Genomic DNA, 15,537 nt, shown 5'->3' with positions numbered 1-15,537 from the left:
AACAAATATTAATTATTTTAGAAGTGACAAACTACTTTTAATGAATTGTTCTTTGTGTGATTTGGACCCTAAAAGTAAAACATGGTCTATGTCGTGTTTTTATTTTGAAGGAGTGACATTGACGTTACTCACCGCTCACAGATTCCGGCGTGCTGAAGTGATGTCACAGAGACACAGGTGTCGTGGTTTGTTTTCAGCTTTAAAGGTACAGTGTGCAAAATATAGCCGCATTTATTGGTGAAATTGTCCTTCCCTTCCAAGTGTTTTGGGAATGTGGCCTTCACTTGTCAAAAATGTTTCGTTTTTCTGTCATGGGCTTTTGTGAAAACATGGTGGTCAAAAATGGCGGCCTCCATGGAGCGAACACAGCTCCTGATATAAATATAAAAGGCTCATTTCTGGGGAAAAACAATCATTCAAACAATCAAATGGTTCTACACATATAATAGAAAAGAAAAAAATGTATCTTCAATTTCACCTAAAATGTACACACTGGACCTTTGAACCATTAGGGGTCAAAGGAGGAGGAGGTTGTTGGCAATTCACAGATGAAAGAATCAAGAGAAACAACAAACAATCGGTATGTTTAATATTTGGAAGTAAATGGGGAACAAAGAAGACTGGCAGGGACGGACAGGTTACTGGGAGTGGCAGACTCAAAGAAGTATACATAGTGAAAGAATTCAAATGTTTCTGTCAATGTCAGTCAGATAATTAATGAATGAAAGACTATTAGTCCGACCCAAGTCAACACTCAGCAGCTCCTGGACCTTCCATGTGCCAGACTGATGACTAGGAGAGAGTGTCTGTGGTGGCTGCCGAAACTCTGGACAGTTTGGTCAGTTACTCAGGTTACATAAGTTCAGTTTGTGATACAATCCTTTGGCCTTTGCATATCCTTGGATGGCTGTTGTTGAGTGAGAATGGTGATGGCATTCAATAGCTTCTAATCCATGAGTGGTCATGGCGAGGGGTATTGTTTTTGTTTTGGCTTCATCTGGGTCATCAGGTGGGCACCCTCCTTCCCTAGTGTTTCAAAGACAACCCAACGACACCTCCAGAGGGTTCATCGGCGACACCTTGAGAGACCCTTGAGATTTGCTTTAAATTTCAGTTGAGCTTTACATTTATCTATTCATATTTTAATTAGTAGGTAACAATGTTTCTTCTGTGTTTTTTCTACGTGGTTTTATTCTCAAATTAAACACAAACACTTCAGTGACTTCAGTCAAATTTATTTAATCTAATGATATATCAAATAAAATCACTGACTGTGCCCTGCATCACATAAAAAGTGCTTTATCTCTCTCTCACACACAGAGAGCTCCTGCAGTGTAAACAGATCTTTCAGTAAAAGGGAAAAGAAAAGCATTTGTGGTAACAAAGCATGCCATAAATCTGTTGTCCAACATCACCACTTCAAACTGCTTCTCACTGTTTCAAAAATCTCTTTTCTGATGTGACTGACTGTGACTGTGGAACACATCAGCAATAAAATGCTGTTTACCGACATTTAATCGCCTCTGATTGAAATAATTTCTTGTGCTTATTTCTAAATAGATACAAGTTATTGTTTCTCACAGTCAATCACAACAAGATTGTTGATATTACTTAGTAAAATATTAAGAAAATTATTATTCTTGATGTTAAAATGCTGCAGAAAATAACACATTCTGGTCAGCACAGAACCAACTGTACTCTATTGCTGCCTCTGTATGTAAAACTCATTATTTTACTTTTACTATTGCTAATATTGCACAAAACTTGCTGCTTCATTTTACTTTTTTATTTGCACTGTTTGCAATACTGTTGTTACAAGTTCTATACTATAAAAATTATTACGTCTCCTCCACTTTAGCATTTCTATTCTGCTAAAGAAACTGCTAAATTCTTCCATTTTGCCCACACAACATAGATGTGCTCATGTATTTTATACTGGACAAATATTTAGATCAAACCTGTGATGATAAAAGAACAGAAACTCACAGAGAGATTTATCCAAGTATATGTTTTCAGTCTCAGAGCAACACTGGGCTCACTAAAAACTGAAATGCCTCTTCATGACGTCGGCAAAACTTCATCTCCCGGCTCGACTCTCTTTCCTCTACTTCTTGTTGAGGGGGTTTAACCAGGAGAAGCAGAATCTGGGTCGATGAGGAGCCTCATTGGGGTGGAAGGAGGATGAAGAAGAGGAGGAGGAAGAGAGGGGGGTGCACCTAGTCTCAGTCTCTGACTGAAGCAAAGAGACACAGCAGATAATGTTAAATGAATGTCCACAACTCACTGACAACAGGGATAAATATATAGGTAAAGAGGTTAATTTTGCTACTGGCTGATTGATATGAGAGTATAACTGTTTCTCAGGATTAGGGTTGAAGGGCCCTGGGCCACAGCATCTGTATGAAGTGGCTGCAGAAGCCTGTCAAAACTGCAAAAAAAAAGGCTAAAAGTTAATAGCGGAACAAAACTACCTAAAAAACAAACAAAAAAACGACCACAAAGAAATGGAAATCAAACACAAGACACTGAATATAACAAAGTAAAGGGACAAAACAACTGTAACATGATGACAAAGAGATGTGAAACAACCACAAAGTGACAGAAAACTACTAGACATGAGACAACAAGAAAAGAAAAAGAAAACTCTCAGATTGGGGGTCTCGCTTCTCTGACTGAACTGAAAATAATATTTTTTCACAAGAAATTGCTCAAAATATCATTCATTCATTGTTTACCACTTTATCCTCCACGTGAGGGTCGCAGGGCTGCTGGAGTCAAACACACAGAGACAAACAACCTCACATTCACACCTGAGTGTCCAGTTAACCTTTACATGTTTTTTGGATTGTGGGACCCATGCATACATGGTTAGATCATGCAAACTCCCTGCAGAGAGGCCCTCCGCTGGACAGAGTTGCGAATCTGGGTCTTTTCTCTATAAAACAGTGCTAGCCACTACTCTGCCATGTGGCCCTCTCAGAAATTAAATGTGTTTACATTTCCAATATAGCTCTTCATATTATGCAACAATATGAGAAGATGCAGGTAAAAGCAGAATCACAGTGCATGTATTTACATAGTTTCCATGGACATGCAGGCAGCGCTCATCATAAAGCTAGTGTAGTGTAGCAAAATCATTTTATATAATAAAATTAAGCCCTAGCAATCCTCATGTGGAGGATGAAGTGTTAGAAGATGGATGGATGAAAATAAAGCTGTTGAAATATAAAGACTTGACTGACTTTGGCCTTTGCCTTATTCTGAATTGTAATTACACAGTTTCATCACAAGGTGTCAGCAGAGACAAAACACACACAAAAAAACACTTTGGGCAGGTCTCCAGTCCATCACAGGGTCACACAGAGACAAACAACCATCCACTTTCATACTGAAATACAGATGCATATTTTAAAATAAAGTGTTTTGTCCTTCCTGTTTTATGAGGGTCAGTATGGAGCCCCCAGAGTCCCAGAAAGTGGGCTCTTTTCTCATTTAGTAGTAGTAGTCATATAGTATATAGTATATACTATATATATTACTATACACACACACACACACACACCCACAGTAGTGGCATTAGGCTAAGACTAGTAGTTTAGATTTATTCATTCAATTAATTCATACATCCAGCATTCATTATCTTCCACTTATTCTGTTTAGCAGTGGCATGCACAGACATTTTGAAGGGCAGGGGCGAAAATTAAAAGGGCACCTCCTTTTAATAAATTTCAAAACTGTAAAAAGGAATGTAAACACTCACATCCACCAAAGGATTCTTATTGCCAGTGATGTTTCGAGCACAGCAGGCTCTTCCTCAGACTATTAACTATTAAATGCCCACAATTAATGCTTCATCAACTTACATGACACGTCACAAGTTAGTTATCAATAATATAAAGGATATTTTGATTACATATTATTTTAAATACATACACACCTTCTTATACATTAATTTATATTTCATCTGAATTGATGTACTCATACAGCTAATATGAGTTGCTCAGCATGGATTGTGGGCATTTAAGATGACAACTTTGTATGTTTCACTATAGTCTGAGGAAGAAGCTGATACATCACTGATAAAATAGAGATGCTGAAAATTTGAAATTTCACCTGAAATGAGTAACATCAAACTGGCCAATAATGCCTGTGTTCACCCTGTCTGCCTTTCGAGACGTTTGTCCTAAAAGAAAATCTTAGCCTTAAAGAGCACCCTCTGGTGGAGCAGGCATGCATGTGTACCTGAGCTGTGCAGCAGTGAGGATGGAGGTGTATCCTGCTGGTGTTAGGTGCAAATGAAGCAGCCGATGTAAGCCCACACCCTCTGCAGGATGACCAGGAAGGCCAACAGGTAGAAGAACAAAGTGACAGCCTGGAGAAAGGTGGAGGGATGGAAACAGAGAGAGGGGGGAGATGGTAAACATGGAGGAGAGGCGGCAGAAAGAAATTAGCGGAGATGATCATGAAGGAAAGGATGATGATTGATGAAACATTCTGAAGTGAAGGAAGAGATGGTGCTCCAGTGAAGGACAAGTGATGGTCTGTCTGTCTAATGTGATGTTTATTACTTCATCTAACTCTAAATGATGAGTTTGTGGTTAGATATTTGTGCAGCTCCTGTGACATCTGTATGTCAGTTGGTTTCCTCATATAAAGAGTTTGTTTCCTCTGCACGAAACACTAAAATTGGAAAGAAAGTCCAAAATATTGTGGTTGGGAAACACTGGCCTAACCCAGAATTTTTTTATAAAGTATGATCAGCTGTTTCCTGAGCAGCTATAACATCCCACACTAACAATATAATAATGTGAGAGACGGTAATCAATCTGTTGCAGTGGTTGTATTTAGTTGTGTATTTTAATTCTCCCACAATGTTCTGAAGAATATTGTTTACTGGGTGAGATTCAGAAGAAGATCCAGAGGCAGATCTTCATCGAAACTAAATAAGTTTTTAAATTAGACACCTGGAAGACAGAAGTGGTGGCAGCCAAGGTGCGAGAAGCGACATGGACAGAAAACAGCCAAGTTTGTGGATGTGTGGACACATCAACAGATGGGTGAATAGTGCAAGAGCCTGGTCGGCGATTGCAGCAACGACGATGATGGTGATGATGATGATAGAATCGGACGTGTGGCACTGACCTGGAGGAAAACGCGGGGGGTTATTTTCTCTTTACTCTCAGCAACACGCGCTTCCATTCTGGCTTTAAAGTCTCCAGTTTCTTTGTTATTCTCCTCGTCCTCATGTTCATTTTCTGCAAACACTGAACTACTGAGCTCAAACTCTGCACCTGAGTTTTCTATCGTGTTATTCATACTCTCCCCACTGTGATGCACTCCTTCGCCGAGGGTTTCGTTTTTCACTTTAGAGCTCTCCTCTGTCTTAGCAGCAATGTCCCATTCTAACTCAGAGAAATCCTTCCTCGGCACCTCACTTCCTTCTTCAAATACTTTCACTTCATCTCCCAACCCCTTTTCTTTCAGCCCTGAAGCAACGTTAAGACCTAAACTGTCTTCTTCAAGCTCCGCTTTCTCCTCTGGATGCTCCACACTTGTACCTCTGAGCTCTGATTTGCCCTTATCTATATCTAAACTAGTCTCCTCTGGCAGTATGGACAATGTAGTGTCATTATTACCAGAAGAAACGTCTAAACTACCATCTCCAAGACCAAAACTACCTTCCACAGTGCCAGAGTGGCACATCTGGTCCTGCATGTCTCCCTTTTCTATTGCATGCCCATCTCCTGCTGTTTGCTGCACTTGGGGAATAGATATAAATGCACTGTTGTCAGGAATCTCATAGGGTTGAGGCTGGGATTCACAAAGAAGAGGCAGATTTGGGGATTGGTTCTCTGTGTGGTGCAGAGCTTCAGGGAGAGGAAAACATATTGGCTGGGTGTGAGGTTGAGTGGAGAGTGGGAGGTGGTTAGGATAAGACAAGTCCTGGTCCCGCATCTGAGTCTGGGATTCAGACAGGGGCTGGACATTCTGACCCAGTGGTGGTTGGACCTGGAGGTCAAACACTGCATCATGTGCCTCAGTCTGGGTCCTGACCTCCAGTTTTACCTCCGCCACTGCCCCGCGTTTGTACCAGCTGGGGTAAAACATGGGAGCTGTTTCCTCCTTCAGCTGGATTTGTCCTTCTTCACCCACATCAAGTTTCTCTTCTGTCTGTCCCTGTGCCGTCCAATCAATCGCTCCACTTTCTGCCCCTCCCCCCACACACTGATACATGAAGGAAGACAGATAAAGGGGCATTTAGAGCTTTTTTGTTTTTACCTTGTTTCAGCCCATTAACTATTACTTACAATTTTCACAATCCAAACTGATTGAGTTTTACTCTTTTGTTGGATTTTTATTTAGGTCAGCTTATAAAGACATTCCTCTTTGGGCCTTGGGAATGTTTGCAGTGAGGAAAACTGGCAAAGTCGCATTTTACGAGGAGGCATATTTATTGAATGACTTTTATTTATTTCAATTTATAGTATTCTTATTCCATGCCTTTCCCCGTGTCTAGATTCTCTCTGTGAAATCACTCACAGAATTTCATTATCTTATTCTGTTCTGATGTGATAACTGCACAGATAGATGGTAGTTAACGGGCTGGGTGATCCTTTAAACATCTTGCTTGAGAAAAAGAAAAGAGCAATCTCTGAGAATCTGAAGGACAGACAGCTGAAGAGGAAGTCGTTTTTAAACATGTAACAGTTAATGCATCAGATGAAATAAATGACTTTTCCTGTCAAAAAAACACGAACGTCCAATATGAATAAAGAAAATGAAGGTGGGAAATATCCTACAGTCTTTATACTGTAAACTGCATTCAGAAAGTACAGTATACCCCTTCCCATTTTTCACATCTTTGCATATTATAACCTTTTACCAGAAAGAAAGAAAAACCTTTTTTTCATCACCAGTCAACACCCTCTAATAATGTTTCTTTTAACTGTAACTCTAACCCATTCAAAGTTAAGTGTGTGTCATTTCTCTTCTTCATTATTGAGATTTCTTGAACAGTGAGGAGGGTAAATAAATACTTCAGATGATAATTTTCTGCAGAGCAGGTGTGTGCTGTGTACTCTACCTGTTGGGTGCTCATTCCCTCCTGCTGTTCACAAATGTTTGCCTCTTTGACAGGGTACGGAACGTCACATCCATCTGCCAAATCGTTTCTCTCCTGCTCCTCCTCCTCCTCCTCCTCCTCCTCCTCCTCCTCGTCCTCCTCCACATCCTCGTCCTTGTCCTTGTCATCCTCCGCAATCTGATCTGATTCTTCATCGTTCACGTCTGCTCCTTCGGTCTGTGGCTGCAGACCTGCCCCTGCAGGGTCCACAGAGTCTCTGAGGAGTTGTGGAGCAGGTGGACTCTGGGCTGGAGGTGGTTCCTCCGGTGGTGATACCACTGCTGGGATTGTCTCTGTAACAGGTTCTGCTTCAGATCCCAGGTTGTGCGTGGAGCTTTCCTGGTGGCGCTCTGGTTCAGTGTTGTGGGCAGAGGGTTCTGGCTCTGATTCCACTGGTTCTGGTTCTTCAGAAACCTCCTCCACAACTGAAGAGAGACAACAAAATCTGCATGCTTTTTTTTTCTGCAAATGATGTTTAAAGATGCAGTGTGTACCGTTTAATTAAATACAAACAGATATCTGTTACATTCAAACCATTGTCAAGTGAGTTCCATGTGACTTTCTGAGTTTCTTACTATCTTGTTTTCTTGTTGTCTGGTGACAGATTTTCATGTTACATCTGAGCAGACAAAAGTGGCTTTCTCATGCCTGGTATTAAGTTAATCCCACATTTAAACATATCAAAAAAGATTAAATTAAAAATCTGTGTTAAATGGGACCAACAGTTGTTTTCAATATTATGTGGGAAATAATGAAAGTTGCAGCCTTGCAGCAAATGTGGTAATGACCAACCACAGATCAATTAAATTGTATTTATATGGCAAAAAATACTAATAATTGACTACATAAATAATCTCTTTACTAAGACCTTACAATATTACAGACCTTTTAGTCCTCACCAGCACTTTGCATCAGTGCTGGAACAATGAATCTCAGACCCAGATGAGAGAATAAACGTTAAATGAGTCACAAATCAGAAACGGGCAGAAAACACTCAACGAATAATCAATGGAAACAAAATGAGATCTGAGGTGAATTATTAGCCTCACTGCATGGAGATCACTGGTTCAGAGCCCGGTTCAACCGAGGGCCTTTCTGTGTGTGTGCATGGCTTCTCTATGTGTACTCAGGCTTTCTCACACAGTCCAAAAACCTGCAGACTGGTCCAGGTTGTATTTTGCCTTTCCACCTACAGTATGTGAGCTGGAATTGGCTCCAACCTCCTGCAACCCTCATGTGGAGGATGTAAAATGATTATGTTCAGACTGTGATACAGTTTAAAAAAAGTATGAGATTCTGTGAGAGGTCATTGGCACGGATTAGTAAAAGCCTTTTTCATGTAATATTTTGATTATTTCTTTGTGTATATGAGTGGAGATGAACTTCCCTCACTGGCTCTTCACTCCTGCAGTGATCACCTATTTATGGGTCTGACTCATTCCAGAGCTGAAATAAAAACTCAAGAGATAAGATTACCTGGTGAGTATTTCATCTGCACTCCTGCTCCTTGCAGTTAACGGTTCAGTCGTTATGAACACACCAAGCATTTAATTCATGAAACTTTCTTTCTCCTTTTTTGTTTTACAAGTAGTGTTATTGTCATTGATATTAATGCAGATTCATTTGAAACTAAATAAACTCCCTCAGTGATTTCCCACTGTGTGTCTCCCTTTCTTACCTTTAGGAAAGTCAATGCTCTTCAGAGCTCTCTCCTGTCTGCTGAAATTAAATACGTAGGGACCCAGATTCTCATAACCTGGATTCAGCTTTTCAGTCGGGCAGGAGCTGGTCGCAGCAGTCACTCTGAGGCCGAAGCACAGAGAGTAATGATGAACATGAGGAAAAGGAGGAAAATAAGAGAGATAGTGGCGATGATGAGGAAGGGATGCAGAAATAGTTAAATTTTTATAAATCATTTTTGCTCTGGGGTCTACAAAAATGTCTTGTGCATGAAGAATTAATTACAAAAAAATAGGGTTTTTTTATACCACAAAGAAAACACTCACTTTTTGATGAGCTCCCCAGAATTCTGAAAGGAGGAGGAAGGACAAAGGGAAAAGAGAGGAGAGACAGATTTAGACACTATATATTACTTGCACACACACACACACACACACACACACACACACACACACCAACAAAGAAATATGGAAGCTGGAGCCAACAAAATACAAAATATTTGATTGGATACTACACTACACATGATGCAACTTCTCTAACGCATGTTTTTATTAACTGATATAAATGTGCTTGTTTCATATTTTATATTTAAAATAAATGCATTGCAACTTCCAAACATGCCGACTATAGCTAAAACCCACCTGGATCAAATCAGCCATGTCTAACTCCTCCATGCTGCTTACTGCTTTCTCCATCAATTTTGCATTGGTCTCCACACTGTCTCCATAACAACGCATCAAGGCCTGAGTGTGACCTGTCTTCTCCTCCTGCTCAGCGGTGATCTGCTGGGCCATCACCTTCAAGGTGATGATGCAAAAACAAGTAAGATTACCGCTTGTACTTTATAATGCAGAATTTATACTAACAGATGGATGGATGAATTATTATTTTATTTTTTATTATTTATATTTACTTGTTTGGTTCTCAAAATGTCAGAAAACTGTGAAAAATGTCAACGTTAATGCTGTCACTACTGCTGCTGCAATGTACTTAGTGTATGTCTGATCAGCTGGCAAATCAGAAGTTTAGTTGCAGAGAAGAACCAAACCTCACCTTGTGTCTCTCTCCCAGGATAGACATCATGTGGTTGAACTGATCACACACACTCTGTTTCTGAGACTTGGAGTTCTCCTGGTGAGGACAGTGGAGGACAATGAAGAGCATTAGCACTGACACCACTCAGTAAACAAGTACTCTCTCTCTCTCTCACACACACACCTCTATTTTTTTGATGGTCTCCTCCAGCTCGTTGATCAAAGTTTGGATTTTATCGTTGTTTGCCGCCACAGAACTAACTTCTTTGTTCAACGCATCCTGAGAAACAAAAACAAAAACAAATGAACTTGAATTTTCAATGAACATAGGGTTTTACAGAGCCATAGAGGTCCAAACATCACGTGACATCGTGTTTATTTATACCGCCATGTTGCCAGTGCCAGTTTCAACCTGCACACTTAAAACCACAGAGATCGAGCAATATATCAAAGAACCTATCTCAGACCTTATATTACAGACCTGTAGTATTCAAATGTCGACTTTCCAACTTTCTGATTCAATTTCCCTCATCCTACTCTGCAGAAAGCTTTGAAGCTGCAAAAACAGCATATAAAAGAAACAAGATATTGAAGTTAGTGAGCACTGGATTCTATTCCTGATGTGAAAAACATCACTTCAAAAGCAGAATATTTGGCTCTCCTGTTTGCTTGCTTTACAACAGATATGCACCATCTTTAATGACATACTGCCTAGTATATATGCTGACAGTTATACAGTATATAGTATATTTATGGATTCAAACAGCATGGCTTCCTGCCAAAATGGTGTTGTTTTGATTCCGAGTTTTGCATGATGGGATTGGGTTACTGGAGCTCTGTTTAATGTGCATTCCATCAATTAGGGTTTGGGTTAGTACACATCTTGCATCTGTGCACAACAGGAAAATGAATGTGCCAATACAAAGATGTGACTTCTAAATGTGTGTATAGATATGAACAAAAAATACCTTCTGCTGCTGGTAGATGTCTGTCAGTGGAGCCACCTGACAGGACTGATGAGCCCCGAACACTTTACAGAGAGAACAGGTGGGAACCTGACAGGTGATACAGTAGATGTTCACCTTCTCGCCTTCATGGTCTGAACACGTCAGATGAGCAGGAGGTGGAGGAAGAGGGAGGGGGCTGGAGGGAGAAATGGACGAAGCAACTAAAACACCTGAACCACAAACTGCAGAACTCATGTGAGTCCAGTTGTGTCTCATTTCACCTCGCATTGTTACTGCTGCTGACTTCCTGTTTGTAGATGTCAATGATGTTCTCCACCAGCAGGTTTCGCTGAAGGCCGTAGACGCCGTGGCGATCCAGCACCACTTCATGTCTGCAGGACGGACATCGGAAACGACCACTGCTCACCATCATGGTGGTCCGAGCCTGGAATAGTGAGGGCTGGGCCAAAGCAACAACAACAACAACAAGAAACTGTTAGAAACTGTGACATAAAATGGATTGTTGAAGCTGAACATCAACTGAGTGTGTCTGCCGCTGCCTTTCAACACCCTTTATAACATCATTTTGTCCTTGTCCATTGTGAAGCGTTTAAACTGAAAACCTGTACTTTTATTTGTCTGTATTTGGGTAAAGTAACGTCATCACACATTAACACCAACCCACCATTTTATACCATGACCTTGGGCCTCAAAATGTTTTTAAAGCTCAGAGTTTATGAGCGGCATCAATTCTCTTCTTGAATATATGTGACTATTTCCCAAAATGCTATGATACTGGGTTAAAAAACAACCACAACGGCAAAAAAACAAGTACAGAGGGGAAAAACGATTAGAGAATTGAGAGCAGAGAGACATATACACAAGTGAAGAAAGGAACTAATGAGCAGATGAGACATGTGGAGGGTTAAAGGGGGAAACATCCCAAAATAGTGGCTTTAATAAGCCTCAGCTGCTGCTGGGCCTGACTGAGGGATCCCAGCTGGGAAGGCACAGACAAACACTGAAGACTCAGAGAGACCTGTTTTAGAGTGTGTTCTGGTTTAGACGTTTTTTAATCAGTTATAAACTTCCAATTGGCAAATGGCTCCTGCAACTTAAAAAAAACAACAAATAAAATGATCTAGTTTCCTCCAAAAAGGCCTAAAAAAGGTCATGAATAATTGTTACCAGCTGCAGGGTGGATGGATGGATAGATAGATGGATATTTTATTAGTTCTATGAGTTCTGCACATGATCAGTGTGGTTGTAATGAGGTGTATTACACAGTCAATGAAAACAGGTTTCAACATCACTGGCACATGATTGGCATTAAACACGAGGCAGCATCAAGTCATGCTGTTGCCGTGGTTTTACAAGCAAAACACGTGGAGCTTCTGGGAAGTTACTCGGCCCAGCCAAAGAAATGTTTTGATCAAAAATGCAACTCACAAAACAACAACATAATATGACCACACTGCTATCAAATGTGCTGACGTTTGTCTATGGGACACCTGAAGGAGTCGTGTAATGTCTGTCATGGATGTGACTTGCTCCACCTTCACCACATTTCAAAACAAGTCACAAACACTTGACATAAAATGAAATGGAAACAATTAAAACAGCTCCTGTGGCTGCTGGGGGAGTGTGTTATGCTTTGCAGAGATATAGTGCAGGGTCACAGTGCGTGATCAGCTTAGAACTAAATATTTTTATTGCAGACAAGTATGTGTGAGTGTGTTTCACAGTGCTGTTCTCTGAACGCCAAAGGTCAAAAGAACAGAACACGAGCAGCACGGAGTCTATTAGGTTCCCATATCACATACCACACACATGTAAAAGCACATATGAAGAAACGTATATCCACACACTTGTTTTCTGTTCTGTGTGGAAAGGTCTGTGTTGTCATCAGTCTCTGCAGATGAATGCTATGAAATATTATCGGAGATTGTGTTGCGACGTTTTCTAGAGTCGTACGTGAAAGCCTGATTAACACGCATGGTATTTACAGTTTTGGAAATCCATCATCTACTGCTTTGTCCTCCACCTGAGGGTTGCAGGGTTGCTGGTGCCAATCCCAGCTGACATAGGGTGAAAGGCGGGGTACACTCTGGACAGGTCGCCAGTCCATCACATGGAGACAAACAATCATTTACTCTCACACTCACACCTACAGTCAATTTAGAGTGTCCAATCAACCTCTGCATGTTTTTGGACTGTGGGAGGAACAATGTTTTTTTTCTCTGGTAAAATGTACTTAAGTAACAAAGGTTAAAGTATGCATCATACAGAATGTCTCTCCTATTTAAGGTATTCTGGAAGGTTTGCATTAAATGTGTCTGTAAATTTTTAAAGTTAGTTTAAGCGGAGCAATTTAAATCAGTTAATTTTCTCATTTATTGCAAACAAACATTGCAATATTACGTTGTAAAAAAAAAAAATCCCCTTACTCTAAACTTAACACACTAACCCTTTTATCCCAAGTTAAATATAAGTCCAACGCTAAATAAATTATTTGTGCCAGGAACAAATGTGTCCTCCCAACTATACAAAGATACTCACACAGTCTGGACAATAGCAGTAAATATAGGTCAGTGGAATTTCATGTCAGTGATCGAATCAGTTAAACATCCACACATCCCATTTTAGACACTGATAATCCAGCACACACACAGACACAGACACACACACACACCGTTTAGTTTCCATGTCTTCAGTGAACGTTACTTTGACTTACATTCATTTCCTGGAGACTTACTCTAACCATAACTACAGGCCTAACTTAAGGTTCTTCTTCATTAGGACCAGATTTTGGTCAACCTGAGGACTACTGATCCTAACAAGATCAATTTTTATGCCAGAAAAGGTCATAAAACACAAACACACACACACACACACCTGGTAGAGCTCGTTGGCACACTTCCTGCACAGATTGTGTTGACAGGGAAGGATGACCACAGGCTTGTTGAACAGCTCCAGGCAGATTGGACAGATCAGCTGTTTCTCCAGCGTCGCCAGCGCCGCCTCTCGATCAGCTCCCCCACTGTCCTGAAGGTAGCTCAGGTCTGTGGGCAGGGACATGGCTGCTCCACCAAACTTCACCTCCTCCTGTTCACACCACAAGTCAATGACAGGCAGAACCACATTGTTTTCACAATGTCGTAAACCCACTTTACGATTTTTCCTATTAAGTAGCTTTAATGTTTTGCATGTTTTCAAAGCTACACCACTGTATCAAATGAAAAATAGATATATTAAAATTATCTAAATACATCTTACTAACATTAATACATTCTTTATTAATTCTGACTTAGGATGTTTTCTTTGATGTTTGCCAATTCTGCAGGGGTTTGCAGTGGGTCAGTTTTGGGAAAAACATCCCAGTCACAACACACTAACAGCCTCTCAATTACAGCTAAACACATACTCAAAAACATTTATCCTACATTAAAAGAGTTATTTGGAGCCCAGGGCTGCCTGGAAATTGTAAAATCTAAAATCATGTTTACTGAAAATTTCAAAACAAGACAAAACACAGCAGGCTGTCATATGATAAAACATCAAAATACACAACTAAAATGGTAAAAAATAAGACCATACACAATTAAAGATAATAAGAAAATAAACTAAACTACTAAACTACCCTATGAAAGAAAGAATTAAAATTTAAAGAATTACAAGAATATAGAAGAAATACATTTAAATACAGTTAAAAAACAACAATTTACCTGAGTACTTAATTTCCTCTCCATCTGCTTTTAGTCTGTTGTCACTGAGCTTCTTCCATCCAATGTTTGTTTGTTTATTTGCCTCGTTTGGAAATCCAGGCTCAAAATTCTGCAGCTGTGAGCGAATCAACAACAAAAGTGTGGGTGAAGTTCATGAAATCTCTTTCAGTCTGTCAGTACTTGTGCTCCTTCACAGGTGAACTTCACAGAGTTGCAGTTTTATTTGTATTTCCCCGAGTGTTGAGCAAGTGTCGGGTATGTTTTGCATGACACTGTACAGAGCACAGAGAGTGACACTGCAGTGTGAAGTGTCAGTGCTGGAAATACCCGACTCTACATCAGCTGTCAGCAGTAAGCAAAGCTCCAGTGAGAGCCACTTGTTGCCCTGCAGAGGCTTTTAATATCCAGCATCTTAGGAGGAAAAATGACAGATAAAACATCCCAATGTTGAGGGTCAAACACGAGGTCAGTCCGCTGAAGAAATACAGTGTCAATCCCAAAAGGAGAAATCAAGGAGTCTTCAGCTCTTGTGACACTGAACGCAGACTCACTTAAGGGACATGGAGGCAGTCTATCCTTCCTCCTCACACTCTTTGTCTTCCTCCCTCCCTTCCTGCAGCAATCACTCCATTCCTCTTTTTTCCTCCACACACAAGCACTGAATTTGGTTTGATGTTTGCAGCGTCTTCACCGTCCACAGCAGTGGGAGAGAAAGAAAGGGGACACACGGAGGAGGAGGACATGGGGGGGTTGCGTGTCAATTTTCAGTGCCTCAGAAATGATCCCAACACAGAGAGAGAGAGAGGTAGAGAGTGTGTGTGAGAGAGGGAGATTTGCACAACTATTCGTCTTAGGAAACTCCTTTAGGACAGCTTCAACAAAATGTTATCCCTGACCCAAAACTCTTCAAATCTTAGCCCTAAACTTATCCAGTTCCACAAATATTAGGTTTTGCCTCATTAGGACCATGATTTGGTCTCAATGAGGACTAGTGGTCCTGACAAGGTCAGTGTTTATGTCAGAAAGGG

General features: G+C 40.6%; 1 protein-coding gene across 1 annotated transcript; it reads right to left on the bottom strand.

The window, feature by feature from the left end:
- Positions 1–1,223: 1,223 nt before the first annotated feature.
- On the bottom strand, positions 1,224–15,399 carry trim101 (tripartite motif containing 101). Its single transcript, XM_058643808.1, has 12 exons — positions 14,510–15,399; positions 13,680–13,889; positions 11,066–11,244; positions 10,806–10,980; positions 10,022–10,117; positions 9,857–9,934; positions 9,445–9,600; positions 9,130–9,152; positions 8,802–8,926; positions 7,085–7,548; positions 4,243–4,372; positions 1,224–2,233 (listed from the first exon to the last, which is right to left on the bottom strand). Exons 1-11 carry the CDS (start codon positions 14,531–14,533, stop codon positions 4,286–4,288), a joined length of 1,617 nt encoding a protein of 538 aa, XP_058499791.1. The 5' UTR covers positions 14,534–15,399; the 3' UTR covers positions 1,224–2,233; positions 4,243–4,285.
- Between the last annotated feature and the right edge of the window lie 138 nt (positions 15,400–15,537).

Source organism: Solea solea, chromosome 11, assembly GCF_958295425.1.
Source record: "Solea solea chromosome 11, fSolSol10.1, whole genome shotgun sequence".
Lineage (NCBI taxonomy): Eukaryota > Metazoa > Chordata > Actinopteri > Pleuronectiformes > Soleidae > Solea > Solea solea.
Note: the sequence above shows the minus strand (reverse complement) of the source record. Positions and strands in the feature narration are given on the sequence as shown.